The following is an 18,392-nucleotide window of genomic DNA, read 5'->3' on the forward strand; positions in this document are numbered from 1 at the left end:
TTTTTAAGACACCCTTTACATACAATAAAATTCATCATTTTTAATGTAGAGTTCTGCCAATTTGGACAACTGTGTACAAGCAAGCAACCACAGCTCCATCACCCCCCAAAAGCTTCTCTTGCCCTTTAGAGCCTTCCCCACGCTCACCTACAGCCCCCATCAACCAACCACTCATCTGTTTTCTGTCCCTCCAGCGTTGCATTTCCCAGGACGGCACAGAAATGGGACGATACGGTAGGTACTTTCTCCAGTCTGACTTCTTTCACTTTAATGCACCCATACTGGCACACAGAGCTTTTTATCACTGAAGGGTACGCCACAGGACGGATGGACAACAGCTTGCCCATCCATTCACCAGCTCAAGGACATCCAGACTGTTTCTTTTGGGGGCAGTGACAAAGCTTCTATAAACACGTGTGTCCAGGTTTCTATACGACTGGAAGTTTTCATCAATTTCCTCTGACAAAGATGGAGAGTAAACTCACTCTCCCATCTGAAACAACTCAAAAACTGGAGACGGAATGGCTCTGGGACCCGGGCCACCAGGCAGCACGCGGCCGTGCTGCGGGCGGAGAAACAAACGAAGCGCCCCCACATCTGCTACAGGAGGGCACGGGGGCCTGGTAACACCGAGGCGGGGGGGGGGGGGGGGGCGGGGTTCCAGGCAGGGGTGCTCACCTTGCCAAGTCCCGGAGCAGAGCGAGCGTCGCAGGCCGAACTCTGCAGACCCACAGGCCAGGGAAACCTTCCAGTTTCCCGTGAACTCAGCCGCCGGCCTTAGCCAGGGGTCCCCTCCCTGCACGGCGGCCAGGAAATCCTCTTCAGGCGGTAAACTCAGCCAGAAGTAGGGCTGCCTCGCTTGTCTGGCCCCCTCAGGAATCGCCGTCCTCCAACCCCTGCGGTCCTACGTCTGAAAACCGCCATATCGACTATTCTTTGCAGTTCCGTAGGTGTTGGCGGTGCACGGTCCCCGAGTCTCTGTCTTGTCTGGAAGCACAGATGACATCATCTCATTTTGTTTTGAAAGGACGACTCAAGAGACCAGACCGAGGACGGGCTTGGGCAGAAGTAGGAAGAGCAGTGAGGGAAGGTACTGTGGGAATCCGGGTGAGAGCCCAGGGCGGCGTGCTCCCGGACTGCGCGGAGGAAGGGGGTAACAGGTGGTTGAGTTCAGGACGTATTTGGAACAGAGCGCTGATGAGATTTGCTGATCAAACGGTTTCAGGTGTGAGAAGAAATAGGCCGGCATAGTAGACTCTACCCTTGCTGGCCTGAACACATTCATACATATCCCCAATTCCGGAAACTCTTCTGGAGGCAGGAGTGCTTGGGTAAACCATGTTCAGAGCCTTTGAGCTCAGTCATATGAAGTGGGCATGGGTAGGGTCATTCCTGAGGTATAAGCCAAAACTCCTCTCCTCCCTTACCGCCAGAGAGCTTGTGCCCCGACCAGCCAGCTGGAGGAACCAGCTAAGCAAAGCCCAGGGTGCTCATATACACCACGCGGTGTTTGTCCTGTGCTCTTCCTCTTGGAGGTTGCCCTTGTTCATTTGAAGCCAATTTCACCTGTTTCTAAATATTAACCTGGGGCAGGGGGCCCCGGGGAACGGGATGCGATGGCATTTGGTGGTACCAGGATCATTACCAAGGTCAGCTGTCCAGGGAGGGCCCTGGCAATGACTCCAGTATTCAAGGGCCAGCTTTCCAACTTCTCCAGAGAAGGGGTCAGCACTAATATACTTGAATACCTGGAAACATGCCACACATTCTTCAACGTTTTCCATGTGTGATCCTACCTAGGTAGGTAACATTTTAGACAAGGAGACTGGGGCTCAGGGAAGTAAAGGAACTTGTCCCAGTCATAGCTGGCAAGTAATAAAACCGGAACCCAACTCCCAACAAGCCAAAGATGGAAAACCCAAGCCATTTCTATTAAACATAATTTTTATTTCATCCCAGGCAAAGCTAAATAAAATTCTACAATGCCAAATGTGTTATAAAGGCAAGATAGTTGATCACATCCATTCTGTGCTTGAACACAGGTCATTGCTGGGGGTGTGCATATCTGTGCCTCCCAGAGGCACCCATGGACCAGAGGCCTCCCAGACACATCGCTGCATTGTTTTGATCTATAGTTATATAAAAAAAAAAAAAAATGACTATGGGTATTGTCATCCAAGCCAGAGGAATAAACCATGCATAAGATAGTCAAAAGCTCTGAATATCAGGTGGGAGGTGGGAGGGGAGGGACTCCAACCTGGGACACAGTAAGGTGAAGCAAGCTGTAGGGTTTTCTCGAGATGTTCCCCTCCCGGCCCTCCCTCCCCCAGCACTCCTGGCAGCTGTCCATAACAGTGGGAGGGAGTCATGGAGTCATGGAACCAAAGAGCATGGCTGGTCTTCCCCTCAGTCTCTTATCCTTTCTCAGGCTCCTGGTGTCCCAACAGGTATTGCTCAGGCCAGGGAAGATGGCTCCCCAAATGTGCCAAGTCTCCCCCATCTCAGGCACACATACCTCCATACATCCCCGCTTCCAGACACAGTCCCCCAGGCCGCAGGCATGCACCTCCACACACACACCCTCACCTGCCACCATCTCTGGGGCACGCTGTCACACCCCTCACTTCACCTCCTGGTCACCCAGCCAGGTAGGAAAAGCCTGAGCTCCATCAGCCCCTCTCCCAGACCACTCTAGCCTTATGGGTTCATTCTGATGGCCTTTTGCTCAATTCCTACCCAGGGAGAAACTCAAGGCCTGGAATGCTGAGGTCCCGTTTCAAGGTCAAAGATGGGGAGCTGGGAAAGACTCTGTCTTTGGTCTCCCTGATTTTATTGTCAGCACAGCTGCATGCCTGCAGGGCTCCCAAGATCAATTCTGTAAATGGCTCTCTCTAACCCACAAGCCCTGGAAACACCCTCATCAGCCCCCAGAGATCTGCGCCCACTGACGCTTTTCCTGGGAAGATGGCTTTGCCCATAGACATTCTATTGCAAATCCATGCCAGTATTCCTCCGTGGGTATCACCCCAGCGCTGGGGAGAACAATTCTCTGTTGTGGGGATAAAACTGAGCATTCTTGAGCACTCACTAAATGACCATAGGGCCCCCAGGCATTGGGACCACCAAAAATGTCCCCCTACAGTCCCTATTATGCCACCTCTATTGAAAACTCCCAAACAAAAGCCATGGATAAGAAGCTTTAAGCATCAGAGCCAAGGTTTCTAATATTACAAAGACTAAAATAATTCCAAGGGGGAGGAGTGGGAAGAAAGAGAGAGAGCAAGAGTGAATGAGAAAGAGAAAGTGCATGCGTGCGTGTGCATGTGTGTGAGTTGTGTGTGTGTCTCCTAGGGATGGGACACAGAGGTGAGGACAGGACAGACTTGGAACAATTCCTCCAATTATAATGCCTGGCCTCCTAGATCCCTTTCCGAGCCAAAAAGATTTTTTTAAACAAAAACTTGCCAAGCCCCACAACAATCCTGGGAAGTAGGTACGTATGATTACACCCACTTTATAGATGGGAAAAGCTGAGCCCAGAGAAGATGCATGACCCACCTATCAGTCAACAGTAGACCCAGGAGTGGAGAGGATGATGCTCTTCCCCCACCGCCCCCCTGCTCTGTACGCCCTGGCCTCCTCTGAAGAGAGTAAGAGGAGCCCAGGCGATTCAGCTCGTTCAAATGTTAGCACTGGGAAAGGGGGAAGAAAGCAGTTTTCATGAAGGTAGCCACAGGAAGTTTTTCAAATGGCTGGTAGCTCCAGTCTGTCTGCTCCCAAACCGGGAAAATCTGCGCCTGAGCCTAAGGTTCTGGGGGGGGGACAAGGATGGGAGCCCCGGAGGCAGATCAGGGTGGGACCCTGCGAACCCATCAGGAGGGGTGAGGGCCTCAGCCAGGCACCTGCAGGAGCTACTGCCCCTCAGTCTCCTCTACCTCCACCCTGCGGGAAGCCTGCAGCCACTTTTTGACAAGGAGAATCCTGAGGCAGTCCCCATAACCTCTGGGAAAGGGGGCTACTGCCCTCCCATCCGTCCCAGGCCCAGAGGACAGAGTGTCAGAGAGAAAGCCAGCAGGAGCAGATGGTGGAGGCCTCTGTTGTCACCGCACGGCTCACTTCATCCCTCCCGTCCCGCCGGGGACACCACCACCGCATTGCCTATCGGGGAGCCCGACAGCTCCAAGATTCCATCACTGTCCAGGGGGCCATGGGCGGCACCACCCCAGCTCCCTGGTCCCCAGCATGGCCTTGGGGGGAGGCAGGTCGGGGACCCCTCGGAGTGGCACACCAGGGTTGGCCGTCACACACAAGCTGGAGAGGGGACGGAGGGGATGAGCCAGGACACGAGGAGCTAAGGCACAGTCCAGCCCCACACACAGGGGTGTGCAAACCAGTTCTCAGGAAAGCAAAGGAAGACTGAGCACCCTCTCCCTGCTCCTCCCCAACCCCGGGGGTGGGGGGGTGACACAGATGAACAGGAAGCAGCCAGAAAACCCAAGGGCCCCCTCTTCTGAAGCAAGAGGATCCCTGAGGTGAAAGCAAGCCCTTGACCACGAGTTGGAGGTGAACAACCCTGGGCCAGGGGAGAAGGTATGATGGAAGAGCATGGGTACAGGAGGCATGAACCCAAGGGAGGGGAGGGTTTGAGGGTACAACACCTCAAGCAAGATGACGCCCCCTGCTGCATCAGGGAAAGAGGCAAGCTCAGGAGTTCCCAGGGGCGGCAATGGGCCGGCCATGCCAAGGAGAAGGGGCAGCCAGCACTGGCGGGGCTGGGGTGGGCATCCCAGGGGCCAAGAGACCCTGGTCATGGGCTCGCCCACCTCTGCGGTCCTGGTTCCCCAAGGAGAAATGCTAGGAAAGGCATATGCAGTGCCCCAGTGCTCCAGGAAGGCTGGAGGGTCCTCCTCACGAGCCCCTCAGGAACTCAGAGATCAGAGGAGCAGGCTAGGGGGGCCGAGACCCCAAGACCAAGGTAGCCAGCCCTAGTTGGGAGGGTTCACAGACTCCAAGCAGCAGGGGGTGGGGGGGCAGGGGGTCTGGGGGATGGAGATGGGGTGGAGGCTGCCAGACACCTTGTGGCGGGGGGAGGGAAGCGCCTTACTAGAGGGACCTGGGGGATCAGGTATCCATCAAAGCCTCTCACTATAGGGCCCCCTCCAGCAGGCTCCCACCCCGGATCCTGTACAGAGTCCTCTAGGCCACATCCACCACCAAAAGGGTTAGATCTCCACACTATTATTCACTGGGGTCCAGCTATTAGGGCAGGCCTCGCTGATCCCCCCAAGCCTCTCTTAAAGAGAAATCTGGAGGAAAACCAAGGTATTGCTCATACAGGGTGAGGAGACTAAAGAAGACCCCAGGTACCCCATGTATTAGGGGACCCACCCTCCACACCACCCAGCCCTCCTTTCCTTTCCTGAACTCTCCACAGGCCCCCTCCCCTGGCCAGCCCTCATCCCTGGGGAGCCCTGGCTGGGAGGGGGTGGGCAGGCTGGGCAGGACCCCAGTTTCTCCCCAGAAAGACTACAGTTGGAGCCAAGCAGCAGGTGTCTCAGGCACGTGGGTTCACGGACGTGGCTCAAGCATCAGTTCATCATCAGCAAGTGAGGCCCGGGAGGCTGCTTGGCCCCCAGCAGGGGCTCACACTTTGGTTGGTGGTTTCTCTTCCGCTTTAGAGCCAGGCAATCCATTCTCTGTGTTATCATTCCCTGAGGAACTCACGAGGCACTCCTTCCTGGAGAGGGAGAGAGGAGGAGAGGGGCCAGAGTAAGGGGTCGGCTGTGGACAGGAGCCTAGGCCCCGCGGCCAGCCCCGCGCCCTCTCCCAAAGGTGGCAAGAGGTCAAGTCACCCAACCTCTCTGGGCCTCGGCTTCCTCATCTATAAAATGGATGTGACGGTGACGCCTTCTTCGTGGGGGTGCCGTGAGGCATCAGTGAGCACTGAGAGCAGTGCCTGGCATGCAGACAGGACCCAGTGAGACCCATCATCACCTAGTCGTCCCAGCATGGCGGAAGGCAAGGGCACCAACCAGGTGCTAGTCGCAGGGATCAGTGCTCAGGGGAAGCCAAACCAGGTTAATTCCCAGGCCGCGCCAACCCAGGGGGAAGGGTGCGGGCCGCAGTTCGCGCAAGGGCAAAGAGCTCCTCCCCCAGACCCCGGCAGGCCCCTCCTCTCTGGGCTGGCTGTGACAGGAGGGAGGAGAGTGCTCCCGACAGAGGATCTGGCAGCAAGGAAGGCAGGTGTGGGCAGGGTGGGGTGGGACGGGGGAGACAGCAGCAGGAAGGAGGGATGGTTACGTGGGAAGACACCCCCCGGGGGAGGTTCACCACCCTGGCTCCAGAGTGAGTATGGCCCACCTCACGGCCAGCGCCCACGCTGTGCAGGGCTCTCCGGGGCTACATCACTCCGAGCTTTCCGCTCAGGAAAACTTCCGAGCCTGTTTCGCGGCCGCTGTGGCTAAACTATCTCAGCCTCACCCTGGGCTTGTGTAGCCGGCTTTGAGGCCTTCAGGAAGGACTTACTATTTTGTCCTCATCGATTTTGTCTTGCACAATTTAGTCCATAGCTCCAGCCTTTGAGCTCCTCCTAGATCCCAGTTTTGCTCTCCAACATAGTCACTAGGTTCCTGAAAACCTGGTATCCTTCCTGGCGTAATTCACATCTTAGTAACAATGAATAAGCAGAGCCCTGTGGCATACCACTAAAGACCTCTATTCAGATGGATCTATCGATCGATCGATCGATCGATCTCTATACCTAAGGTATAGTCAACCCAGACAGTTCCTATCCACCTAATTCTGCTCCCAAGCACTCCATATTTCTTTACTGAGAATCTGCTGGGTACCAAGCACTGTGTCAGACTAGAAGACTCCCTGCTCTCAGAAAATTTACAGTCTTCCAGAGAATGTGACATTAAATAAGTAACCACAATACAATGTGATAAATGATAGGATGAAGGGTTTACCAAGGAAGGATCCACCTAGGAAGCCTCCTTCTAGGGATCAGGGAGGGTTCTTCGGACATGTCACAGAAGTTGAGACCGACAAAGATGAACAGGAGAGGAGGGAGGAGACATTTCAGACAAAGGGAACTGCCCCCACGCGTGGAAATCCAGAACTGATCCTGAGATGCTGTCCAACACCTCCCTTCTTCTCGGGAAGCCACCCGATCTCTGCTGTTCATGCGGGCTTTCCTCGCGCTCAGACGACCCCTCTCACGCTTCCCTGTGGTCTGTCTCCCACCTCCAGCCTCCCCCTACCCAGTCCCTGTGCTCACCAAGGCCAGACTCTTTCTTCCAAAGCCCTCTGATCATGCCAGGCCCTGAAAGCCCTCAAGAGCTCCACTGCACCCAGGAAGAAAGCTAATCTCAACCTGGACTCCCAGCTCCCCAGGGATCTCCCCCCAATGCCCTCTGCAGGCCTGTTCTCTCCTTCCCCGCCACCACTCCCCCTACTCTCTCGACCAACAAAACACCTTGTTCTCCAGACACATGTCTCTTCCTAGACTCTCTGCCTCTGCTCTCAACAGTTCTGCAGTGCCCTTCTCCTCACTCTCCCCAGGGCTTACATTAGATCCATCTTGCAAGGCCTACCACAAACGTCCTTTGGCCAAAAACCCTTCCCTAGTGTTCCACCTTCTTTGGAACCCCTGGAGCATTCTATTGCACCTCTTTGCTGGCACCCATCCTGTCTACCTTGTCTTACATTTATTTGCATACACACCCTGTCTTCTTTACTTAAGGGCAGAATCTCATTCCTTCCAGAATTTCCTACAGCACCTGGTACAGTTCCTTGTACACACTACCTCAAAAAAAGCCATCAAATGAAAGAAGGAATGAATGAACTCTGGATATACTCCCCGAATCAGTAGGGTTTGGTGAAAGTGGTTAAAGCTTTGAAGCCAAACAAGTCAGGATGCAAATCTCAGGTCTATCACTGTCTAGCTGTGTGGCCTTGGGCAAGCCACGTCACCACTCTGAGCCTCACCTTGCTCAACTGTAAAATAAAAATTGTGGCTATCATATAAATACCTGGCAGAGTACCTAACACACGGTAGGCATTCGATGAATGACAAGAAGTGTTATCATCCGTAGCCATCTCCTGATCCACCAGTGCCCTAGCAAGAAAACATTTGGTCTGCCTTGTCCTTGATGAGCCCATGGTGGCTCCCGAGGATCACTGTTTTCTTTTCTAGGTGCTTTTAAACCACAGGTTGAATAATCTGCTCTCCAATTTTGCTAACCATCAATAGCAAAACTGGTTGTTAAAAAGAGAATTTGGTCTAACTCCATGCCCCTGGCCCCTCTCAAAATATCCAAAACCCTGGCCACGATGCAGGGAGACAATCCCAGAATTCTTCATCTCAGCCAATGCCTCCCACTCTCCACTCCCCTTGCCATCCCCTTAATATCCCCCTGCTTTCAGCTTCCCTCCCCTCTTACCAGCACAATTTCTGTCCTTTCCAGCCTAATTCCCTCTTCTCAAGAAAGCAGAATGATGGGAACAGAAACAGAGCAGCATCCCTTCCCCCTTGAATCTCCTTGCTGCTGTCCCCCTCTTGGCTCCAATGCCTCCTCTCACCTTTCTTGCTGATAATACAACTTCCAGGGGCGCCTGGGTGGCTCAGTCCATTAAGCGTCTGCCTTTGGCTCAGGTGGAATGCAGACTGACCTGGGGTCCTGGGATCAAGCCCCGAATTGGGTTCCCTGCTCAGCAGGGAGTCTGCTTCTCCCTCTCTCTGCCCTTCCCCCGACTCGTGCGTGCTCTCTCTCTCTCTCAAATAAATAAATAAAATCTTAAAGAAAAAAATACAACGTCCAAATACCTTTTTACATTCACTCCTGCTTCTCTGGAGCCTGACACAGTTCTGGCAATTCTGGGCCTGGAGAGAGTACTCTCTCTACCTCCCCGTCTTCCCTCCCCTTTCCCTTAGAGATGTCTATCTCAAACCTGAGCTGTCCCTGGGGCTTCTGGGGAGCCCCTATCAGCCTTTTTAGATTTTTTTTAGTCTCCCCCAGGTGAACTTCCAGAATCTCACAGTAAGACTCCCACCTCTCTAGAAGAGTCTTCCCATTTTAGAGTTTCTGTACATGGAATCTTGTCTTTTCTATGATGAAAAAAACAAAGCATCTAAATCCCTTGGTAGGACTTAGGTTGGGGAGGTACAAATGGAAAGAGAGAAGCTAATGGGATGGATTAGGAAGCAGGATAAGGAAGAGCAAGTTCATATACTCAGGGAACTCGGTGTGCTCAATAAATACATACTAGGAGGGAGAGGAAGAAGGGCTGGGAGACAGGAAAGAGTGGCAGGAGTGGGAAGAGAGGATGGGATGAGGGGACAATGGAAGGATGAAGGCAGATGGGGGCAGATGACAGTGGAATAAGATGATGTTGGGAGCACCCACAACACAAGATGGGAGTGGGTGGTGGGCCGGTGGGAGGACAGGAGCGTGCAATGGAGTCAACTCACTTCTTCTCCTGAGTCTTCTTGATGATGAAGGCAATGAACTTCTTGACCAGCAGGATGAGGATGAGGAGCCCAATGACCCCACCCACGACTCCCAGGATGATGAGGGTCACCGTGTTGTCCACTTCTTCCACTGTATGGCCAGAGCAGGGAGAGAAGGGGGTGGGCGAGGGGAGCAGGAGACGCCTGGAGCCTAGCACGACGGCAGCCTGAAGGCTACAGCCCTCCAACCCTGGCATCTGGGATGTGCCCACTCCCACCCAGCCCCCAGCCCTCCCCAGGCCTTGCAGCAGGAAGCAGAAGCTGGAACATGGCATCTACCAGGATAAGGCACAACACAAAGAGGTTCCTTCCCCCCACCCCCTCCACACACATACCCTCCCACAGACACACACACAGTTCTGGAATAATTCAGACTCAGGGCCCTTAACAATTTGACTTGGCCGCCCAAACTGCCACATTAAAAATTTCATTGCCTCTTGGGGTGCCTGGGTGGTTCAGTCATTGGGCGTCTGCCTTCACTCAGGTCATGATCCCAGGGTCCTGGGATCGAGCCCCGCATCGGGCTCCCTGCTCGGCGGGAAGCCTGCTTCTCCCTCTCCTACTCCCCCTTCTTGTGTTCCCTCTCTCGCTGTCTCTCTCTCTCTGTCAAATAAATGAATAAAATCCTAAAAAAAAAAAAAATTAAAAAAGCTTTCAAACTTAAAAGTGATGGAAAATGTTTTTTAAAAAAAATTTCATTGCCTCTTTCTGGGCCTCCTTTGTCCACGCAGGAAAAATCAAGAATCTCCCTATAACAACTTTTATGTGGCAGGAAGACTTTGGAGTCAGGGCGTCTGGATTTTAACTACAGGATCTCAGAAGTCACTAATGAGCTGGTAACCTTGAACTGGCCACTTAAACCTTCTCCCTCAGTTTCCTCATCAGAAAACTGAGCTGACTTCTAGAACCTGCTCCACTCACCGTCTCCCCACCTCTGTTGAGAAAACTCCATTCTTCCAGCTGTTCTGACCAAAATCCTTAGAGTCATCCTTGACCCCTTCCTTCTCCAAACACCACATTCAATCCACCTGAGAATCCTAATGGCCCTAACTTAAAAATTCCAGAATCTGACCTCTCAGTACCACACTGGCTCAAGACATCCTGGCCTGGATGTTTGTAGGAGCCTCCTAACTGGACTCCTCATTTCATCGTCTATTCTTGGCCCCGCAGAGAGCCTGTTCTGAGTTAACTCTTCTGCTCAGAGCTCTTCAGTAGCTCCCATCTACTTAGGCTAACAAGGCCCCACACAACATGGCTTAACCTGACTCATTTCTTGCTATTTGCCCTGCTCCAGCCACACTGGCCTCACTGATGTTCAAGTATCTGCCTCAGGGCCTTTGTACTTGCTATTCCCTCTGCCTGGACTATCTACCCAAAGACATCTTCATTGCTCCCTCAAATGCCCTTATTCTAGGTCACCTTTTCATTGAGGCCTTCCTAGTGACACTGTTAGCACCCCTTTCTCCCTCCCCATTTTGTTTTTTCCCTACAACACCAGCCATGTTCTCTTATACAACATCATTTTCTTCTTTATTTTCTTTACTGCATATCTCCCCTGATGAGAAGGAAATCTCCATAAGGGCAGGAATTTGTCTACCTTGTTCATAGACCTAGTAGGTGCCACATAAGTAGGTGCTCAACAAATATTTGTTGGCTAGATGAATGAAGGAATCTATAAAAATGGAGAAAAGATCCCTTCAAAGGGACGTGTGAGGGACAAAGGTGCGAAGGTAAGGTACGGCGCCTAACTCAGTGCCTGGCACCCCAAAATGCTCCATAAATGTTGGTTCTCTTGCCCTCCTCTTCCCCCCTGCAAAGGCTGAGCATGAAGTGAGACGACATCCAGACAGAGAGGAAGAGGGGACGCCATACACAGCCTAGACTCAGATGGCTCCAGGCTCAGAGCGAGCTGCCTGGATGGCCTCCGGCTCCGCCCTCGGCACAGCCAACAGTGAACTCATGGGCATCTCTCTCTCTCCAAGGACCCCACTTCATCCAGGAGAGCAGTGAGCCCCCAGGCACCCAAGAAATGCCACACAAGCAGGACCCTAGAGCAGGTCCTTCCTTTTTTCTCTACTTCTGTGCTTCCTTAGCCTTCCAGGCTCCCCGTCCAGGAAGCCCAGCATAACACCTCCAGCCTCTTCTCTAACCACCTCTAGTGTCGGGGGTCATGTGACCACCTGGCTGCTCCCCACAGGCTTCTTCATGCCCCCCTGTCCCACCTGTGGCCGACGGCAATCCCCAGCGAGGGTTTAAGCTCCAGAGGGGAGTGGCCACTCTTACCAATCTCAGTTGCCTGTGGCTTTACGTGCTCTGTCCCTCTGTCAGTCCTCTGTTTACCTGTCTTCTGTCCTACCCTGGACTGTAAATTCCTCAAGGAAGAACACTGGGGATCATTCATGTCACTTTTGGTGTGATGCCGGGCATTCGATCAACAGTTGTGAGGGGGATACACAAGAGTAGTAATCATCAGCACACAGAGAACTTTCCCACCACGAACCATCCTATGTCCCATCCCTACTTCTCGCAAGCACCCTAGGATGATGCAGATTTTGCAGAAGAGGAAAACCAGGCTCAGAGGGGCTAAGTGTGTATCATAAGCTATTCAGTGGCAGAATAGGTATTGGAGCTATGTTATCTGAGCTTCCAAATGTGACTCCAGTAACTTTTGAAAGCATAAAGCAAAAGAAAACACCCATGTGGCTGGGCTGAAATGTCATTTGACCCCACTGAGTGGGGTACCCCGCCGTGCTTCCCATTCCACTGCCCTCGTCCCAGCCACCACTGCTTACATTTATCAACGACTTGGAGGAAGATGGTGGCCTGGTGCTGAAAATTATTCTCCTTGGGGTTCTGCACATGACAGGTGTATCTGCCTGTGTCGCTGAATTCCAGGTTCCTCAGTAGAATGGAAATGTTGTTCATCTTCTCCTTAGTGGAGCCCTCCAGAGTGATGCGATCATCATTTTTGAACTTCACCTTAGGGTCAGACTTTTCATTCTTCACCGTCCCGTCTATGAGCTATGGGGGGAAGGGGGTGTGGAAGAGATGGCCAAGAAAGAATCAGGGTCCTCAAGGGTCACGACATCACTCCAGCCCAGTCCTTGGGTGCCTCCCTGTCCAGGTCCAGAGAGAGCCTACAGCCAGAGGTGCTCCCCCCACTTGGTTTCCTTCCAGTACCGATAGCGCTGACTGCCTGTCTAACCTGAATTTCGCTTGCTTCAAGCTAAACCCATTTTCTATCATTAAGATCTCCCTGGAACGTAGCACAGCTTTTATCTCTTTCCTCATAAAAGCCTTTTACATCATGGCTCCAGCAATTACCACTCTCATTTCCCTCTGTCACCACCACCACCACCACCCACAGCTTTTGCTGACAACTTGTCCCCTGTCCATCTGAATTCTGGCCCTCCATCAAGACCTGGATCAATCCTACAGTAGGCACTGTCTACCAACGGCCCTGAGCCCAGTGTTTAATCACATCCAGAGTTGGTCTCTTGTGGCTTCCTTATGTACACTTCGGGTCCCCTACGAGACTGCACAGTGAATACTCACTAAACACCTGTTGACTAGTCCATCCCCACCTCCAGCCCACAGCCCTGCCGAAGCTCCTGCAGAAGAGCTTTCTCTTCCCTAGCTTCCTCTCCTTTCTTTCTAGGGCCAGGTCCCCAGCCCTTCTCCCATTTGAACTCTTCTCATTTCTTTTCTCCAAGCCTTCCAAGGGTCTTTGACTCCCCTGTTTTTTAAATTAAATTATTTTTACACAAGCAATCCAAGTTCAGGCATTTCTTCAGACCAGACAAAGAACTCTAGCCAAGAATTCCAACAAGCCCAGAATTCTGGCAACACCATCTAAGCATCCCTCCCACTTAGACCCTTCTGGACAGGCTCTGGAAAGAATGCTAGGAGAAAGGATGACAAAAGGTAGATTCCGGGGACCATCACAGCGAGGTCAGTCCGGAAGGGACCAGAGCAGGGGAAAGGGAGGCAGAGGCAGGGGCAAGATCCTAGGGAAGGGAGGAGAGTCTGAGCTGTCCTGTCCCTTCCCCCACTACTTACAGTCCTGAATGTATCACTGGTGTTGTAGGACCACCAGAAGTGGAGGTCTTGGAAGCCAAAGCAGCTGGAGAAGGTGCAGGGCAGCAGGATCTCCGTGCCATTGACAGCGTAGATGGTGGTGGCCTTTCCCACAGACACCTCCAGCGACAGGGACACCGGGAGCAGGAAGAGACCTGTGTGACAGTCGCCATGTCCCTTAAGAAAACCCTACCGGAATCTCCAGCCTGGAGCTCTGGAAGAGGACACTCGGGCAGGGAGGAGTGGTGGCCAGGCAGGGAGGTCGCTGTCCCCCTGTGTATCAACTTGGGAGGACGGTTCTCTTCAGTGAACACTGCCTGAGCCACCAGCCCTTACTCATTTCTCCCCTTGGCCTGGGCCGGGGAGCTGCCCATGTGGCACTCCGAATAACCACCAGAGGTCACCCCAACCCAGGAAAACGAGGCCCTTGCCGCCTGGCCGCGCCCCTACCCCGCGGGCGCAGTCCCTGCAAGTGCCATCCCGCACCCCCCAAGTGCGGGACGGGCTCTGCCTGTTTGCAGTGGGAGTTTCCCCTAGGACGGTGCGCGGCCCCCCGGTACCTTTCCCGGATGGGGGGGAGGCTGGAGCCAGGTCCCTCGCGGTGAAGAGAAAATGGGCAAACGCAGCCGCCACACTGCACCGCGGCCTCCCACCGGCCCCAAGGGGCGGAGAAGCGGAGGGCCACCTCCCGCCCAACCGTGCCTGGCCGGCCGGGTCCCACGCCCTCTGGCCACCGGCCGCGACCCTGGGACCAGGAGGGAGCCCAGGCCGGGATGGGACGGGGCGGCACCGGGCGGCGGCGAGCGCGATCGCAGGAGAGAAAGTGGGAGGGAGGGCGGGAGACACCGGCGGAGGCCGATTCCCTACCACAGGGACGCTCGAGAGCAGGGGCGGCATGGAGAGGGCGCAGGACCGCTGGCCCCTCCCGGCCCGCCCCCACGCCCCGCAGCCCCTCTCCGGCCCACGTCCTGGGAACGTTCCTCGAGCGCCCTCCGCCCCCCTCCGCAGCTCTTCCCCTTCCCTACCCGCACCCCCACCCCACCACTGCCCTGGCACCCACTCCCCAGAATGTCAATACCACCCCCACCGCTTGGGCAAGTGGAAACCATCAGTCTCCACTCCTGGCCTCTGGGACCCCCGCCCCCATGAATCCTTGTAAGGGGCCCTGGCCCTCCTCCTGTCCTACAGAGTCCTGGAGGAGACCCCAATGTACCTCAAGGTGGAGGGCAGGAGGGGCGTCAGAATAAGATGCCTAAGTGATGTCCTTGCCCCGAGGTGAAAGGGGCACCTGAGGTCTCAGAGACAGTCCTACTCAGGTTCCCAGTGATCCCCTTACTGGGCCCACTTGCCACGGGCTGCAAGTGGGTAATCCCATTTCATTCCCACCCCACACCTGTAAGATGGGTATTATTAATCCTACATTTTACAGATGGGAAACGTGAGGCTCGGAAGAGCAAAATGCCTTGCCCAAAGTTGTACCACTTCCAGGGGTTCTTGAAATCCGAACCCAGGTCTGACTCAAGAGCTGGTGGGCAGTTGAAAGCAGCCATGTGGCTGCACTAATTCCTGTCCCAAAGTTTCCCTGATGTTTCCTCCCAGACTGCACCTGCTCTCAGCTACCTGCACCTCCAGCCAGGCGTTCCCCGAATGCCAGCGCCAGAGGCCCCAGACTGATGCCCACGGTAGAGACAGGACTACAAGAGACTCGCTTGCGCTGACTAGGTGTGCTGGCCGGGCCCCCCGAGACCCCCCTCTCAGCCCAGGCCTGCTCTCGGCTCTGCAGGCAGTCCCCAGAATTGGTGTTGTTCCCAAAACAGCCAGGGTCATCTATGCTTTAAAGGTCAACAACCTTGCTCTTTCTCCCATCCTCACCCCCAAGGAAGGACTTCTTTTGTCTACCTTGATCCCTTCATGGCCCCTAACCAGTTTCCTCTTGCTTTGCTCCCCTAAGCAATGCTTTTTAAATGACAGAGAAGGCTCTGAGGAGAGCTGGCTTCCCTGCTTCTTGCCCTCGGGGCTCCTCTCAGCTTCTTCACATCACCCTAGCTTCTGAAGGCAAAGTGGAGCGCTCTTACCTCGAAAAGTCCGAAAGAACACCCAATGTTCCATCATGACCCCTGCCACGTCCATAATAGCTGATAGGCCCATTTGATCCTCACTCCCCTCCTCTGAGTGACATAATATTATAGGTCCCTATTGCCGATGAGACAACAAAGCACAGAGAGGTTAAGTGACTTGCCTAAGGTCAACAAGAAACATTTCTAGCATTCCAAAACCCCAAAGCAAAACAATCCTCTTACATCCTAATATAGCAGGACTTGCCCACCAAGGTTCCCATCAGGGATGAGAAGTTAGCCCTCGCTCTCTGATGGGCTCTTAGGTGCCAGGAAATGTTCTAGAGGAGCGGCATTCCAATTTGAGAGACCATCAGATCCACCTGGAGGGCAACAGACAGCTTGGCCCTACCTCTGGAGTTTCTGATTCAGTAGGTCTAGAGCCTGGGAACTTGCATTTCAAAAGTTGCCAGGGAATGCTGGGGTCAGGGGCAACACTTTGAGGATCACTGAGCTAGACAGTTTACACATACGAACGCCAACTTTTATTAGAACACCAAGAGGTAGGTGTAAATTTTTCTCATCCTACAGATGATGAAATTGAGACTCCGAGAGGTTAAGTAACTCACCCAGGGCCACAGAGTAAATGGTGAAGCTGGGACTGAGCACTTCCTCTAAGAGAGGACGGGTATTTTATATACACTGTCTCACTTAATCCTCATACTAATCCTGTGAGGTGGTTATTATTTTTATCCTCAATGTACAAAATGAAGACAGAGGCTCAGAGAAATTAACTTGCTCAAGGCCACACCCCCCCAGTGAGCGGAATAAGTCGTACTCACATTGCCGAGGCTAGCTCTGCCTAGCACTCCTGGCTTTCTTTTTACCTCTGTTCCTGTCCTGCCTCACACCTCCCCCAGAGGTCTAGGGACAGGGGCCAGACAGGAGAGTCCACCCTCCAGCCTAGATGATGTAGGAGACCCCAGCTCTGCTTCCCACACTCATTGTTCCTCCAAACTAAGGAACAGAGTACGGAGCTATAACAGGAAAGGCCCCAGGAGAAGCTTCCTGATAACCACAGGCCTCCCTTGGGGGCCCAAGCTCCAAGGAGCACCATAGCTCCAGCCTCCAGCACTCCCTGGCGCCCCTTGCCCAGGAACCTGGATCTTGGGGCAGATTGGGGAACTCAAGTCAGGGGTCAAATCACCTCCCCGACCCCAGCCAAAATGGGGTATCCAAGAACACCAAAGAGACACATCAAAAGTAAAATCTTTCAAACTGCTTTAAATAGGTAGAAGCAAAAAAAGAGCAAAAGAACAGCCCAGGGGCGCCTGGGTGGCTCAGTCGTTAAGCGTCTGCCTTCGGCTCAGGTCATGGTCCCAGGGCCCTGGGATCGAGCCCCGCATCGGGCTCCCTGCTCGGCGGGAAGCCTGCCTCTCCCCCCTCCACTCCCCCCGCCTGTGCTCCTCTCTCAATGTGTCTCTCTCTGTCAAATAAATAAATAAAATCTTTAAAAAAAAAAAAAAAGAACAGTCCCGAACAGAGGACAGACTACTTCTTTAAGGTCTAGCTCATGACAGTGCACATTTCTCCTGATTAGTGTGTGCCTGTGTGGATGACTTAACTAGTACACTCAGGACTCCCACAGTGAAACACTGCCAATTCTCACCATAGCCTGGAGGGGACAAAGGAAAGGCACAGAAGCGTTCACGGAAAAGTCCAGAGCCCTGCCCAAGTTAAGGCATCAAAGAGGGTGGGCAAGCCCGGCCTCTGCACTGCACATCCTCCCAGCAATCTGGAAGCCCTGTCCACAGTGTCTGAGAGGCTTGGGCAGAGGAAAGCCCCGGGGGCCTGTTTCCCATGCTCTCTCATCTGTGAGATTGTGCTGGGGGGACAGGAGGGAGCAAGGGCAGGTGTTGATCCACTAGAGGCCCCCAGGGGAGAGCTTCAGTAGGATGGCCAGGCCAGGAGCGGCCCGCTCTGCCTGCTGACCTTGGGAAAGTCAGGGATGCCACATCCTGCATGCATGCCCCCAAACTAGGATGGTTGTCTTTCCTATCGCCTGAGCTTGGTATAAAGCCAAAACATGGGCCTACAAAACACAAGAGGGGCTTCAGTGAGCCCAATGCTCTGACTGAGGCACCCTGCAGGTAGAGGAGGATGGTGTTTGGAAGGAGGGAGGGGGACAGGTCTGGCCTTCATCACAGGTCTGGAAGTAACCAGGGCACCCCTTGCTTAATGACCAGTGTCAGCTGAGAATGTCTCCGGGCCATTCACACGTTTTGTACTCCCACCCTGTACCACCTCACGGAGGTCATTCTTCCCATGCCATTTCCCTGGAGTAAAGAAGCTGCTTAGAATTTCAACTGTTTAGAATTTCAGTGTGTGCATGTGTGTATCTGGGAATAGGGGCCTCTTTCTGGCATCATGGGATTGATGAACAAGTCCCCATGAATCCTGTGGAATTCCACCCTGAGCCCCAGAGCTTTGCCTTCGCTCGCTGAAAGGCCCTAACCAGCTAGCTGGCAACTCTCTGAAGCCTTCGCCCCCCTTCCATCCTCCCTTCGGGGGTTTGTCTGAGGACTGACTCGGCACTCCCAAGTTTTACTAAAGTAATAAAAGTACTCAGCACGTGTAAATCCTATTATTAAATATTCCCACCAGCCAGAATCTTCGGGCCCCAGCAGACATTCCAAGGCAAATGTCAAGGCAGGAAATGGTCTGCCACCTTTTCCCACATCCAAGGATCC

General features: G+C 53.6%; 1 protein-coding gene across 1 annotated transcript in view; it reads right to left on the reverse strand.

The window, feature by feature from the left end:
- Positions 1-1,926: 1,926 nt before the first annotated feature.
- SCN4B (sodium voltage-gated channel beta subunit 4) overlaps positions 1,927-18,392 on the reverse strand; it is a 20,061-nt gene continuing 3,595 nt past the window's right edge. The window contains exons 2-5 of the mRNA XM_035009035.1: positions 13,571-13,743; positions 12,304-12,532; positions 9,473-9,602; positions 1,927-5,737 (exon numbers count right to left, since the gene is read on the reverse strand). Coding sequence (XP_034864926.1) covers positions 5,644-5,737; positions 9,473-9,602; positions 12,304-12,532; positions 13,571-13,743 — 626 coding nt within the window. The 3' untranslated portion in view covers positions 1,927-5,643. The remainder of the gene's footprint in view (positions 5,738-9,472; positions 9,603-12,303; positions 12,533-13,570; positions 13,744-18,392) is intronic.

This window comes from Mirounga leonina, unplaced genomic scaffold (genome assembly GCF_011800145.1).
Source record: "Mirounga leonina isolate KUSES-001 unplaced genomic scaffold, KU_Mleo_1.0 Mir_153, whole genome shotgun sequence".
In the NCBI taxonomy this organism is placed as follows: domain Eukaryota; kingdom Metazoa; phylum Chordata; class Mammalia; order Carnivora; family Phocidae; genus Mirounga; species Mirounga leonina.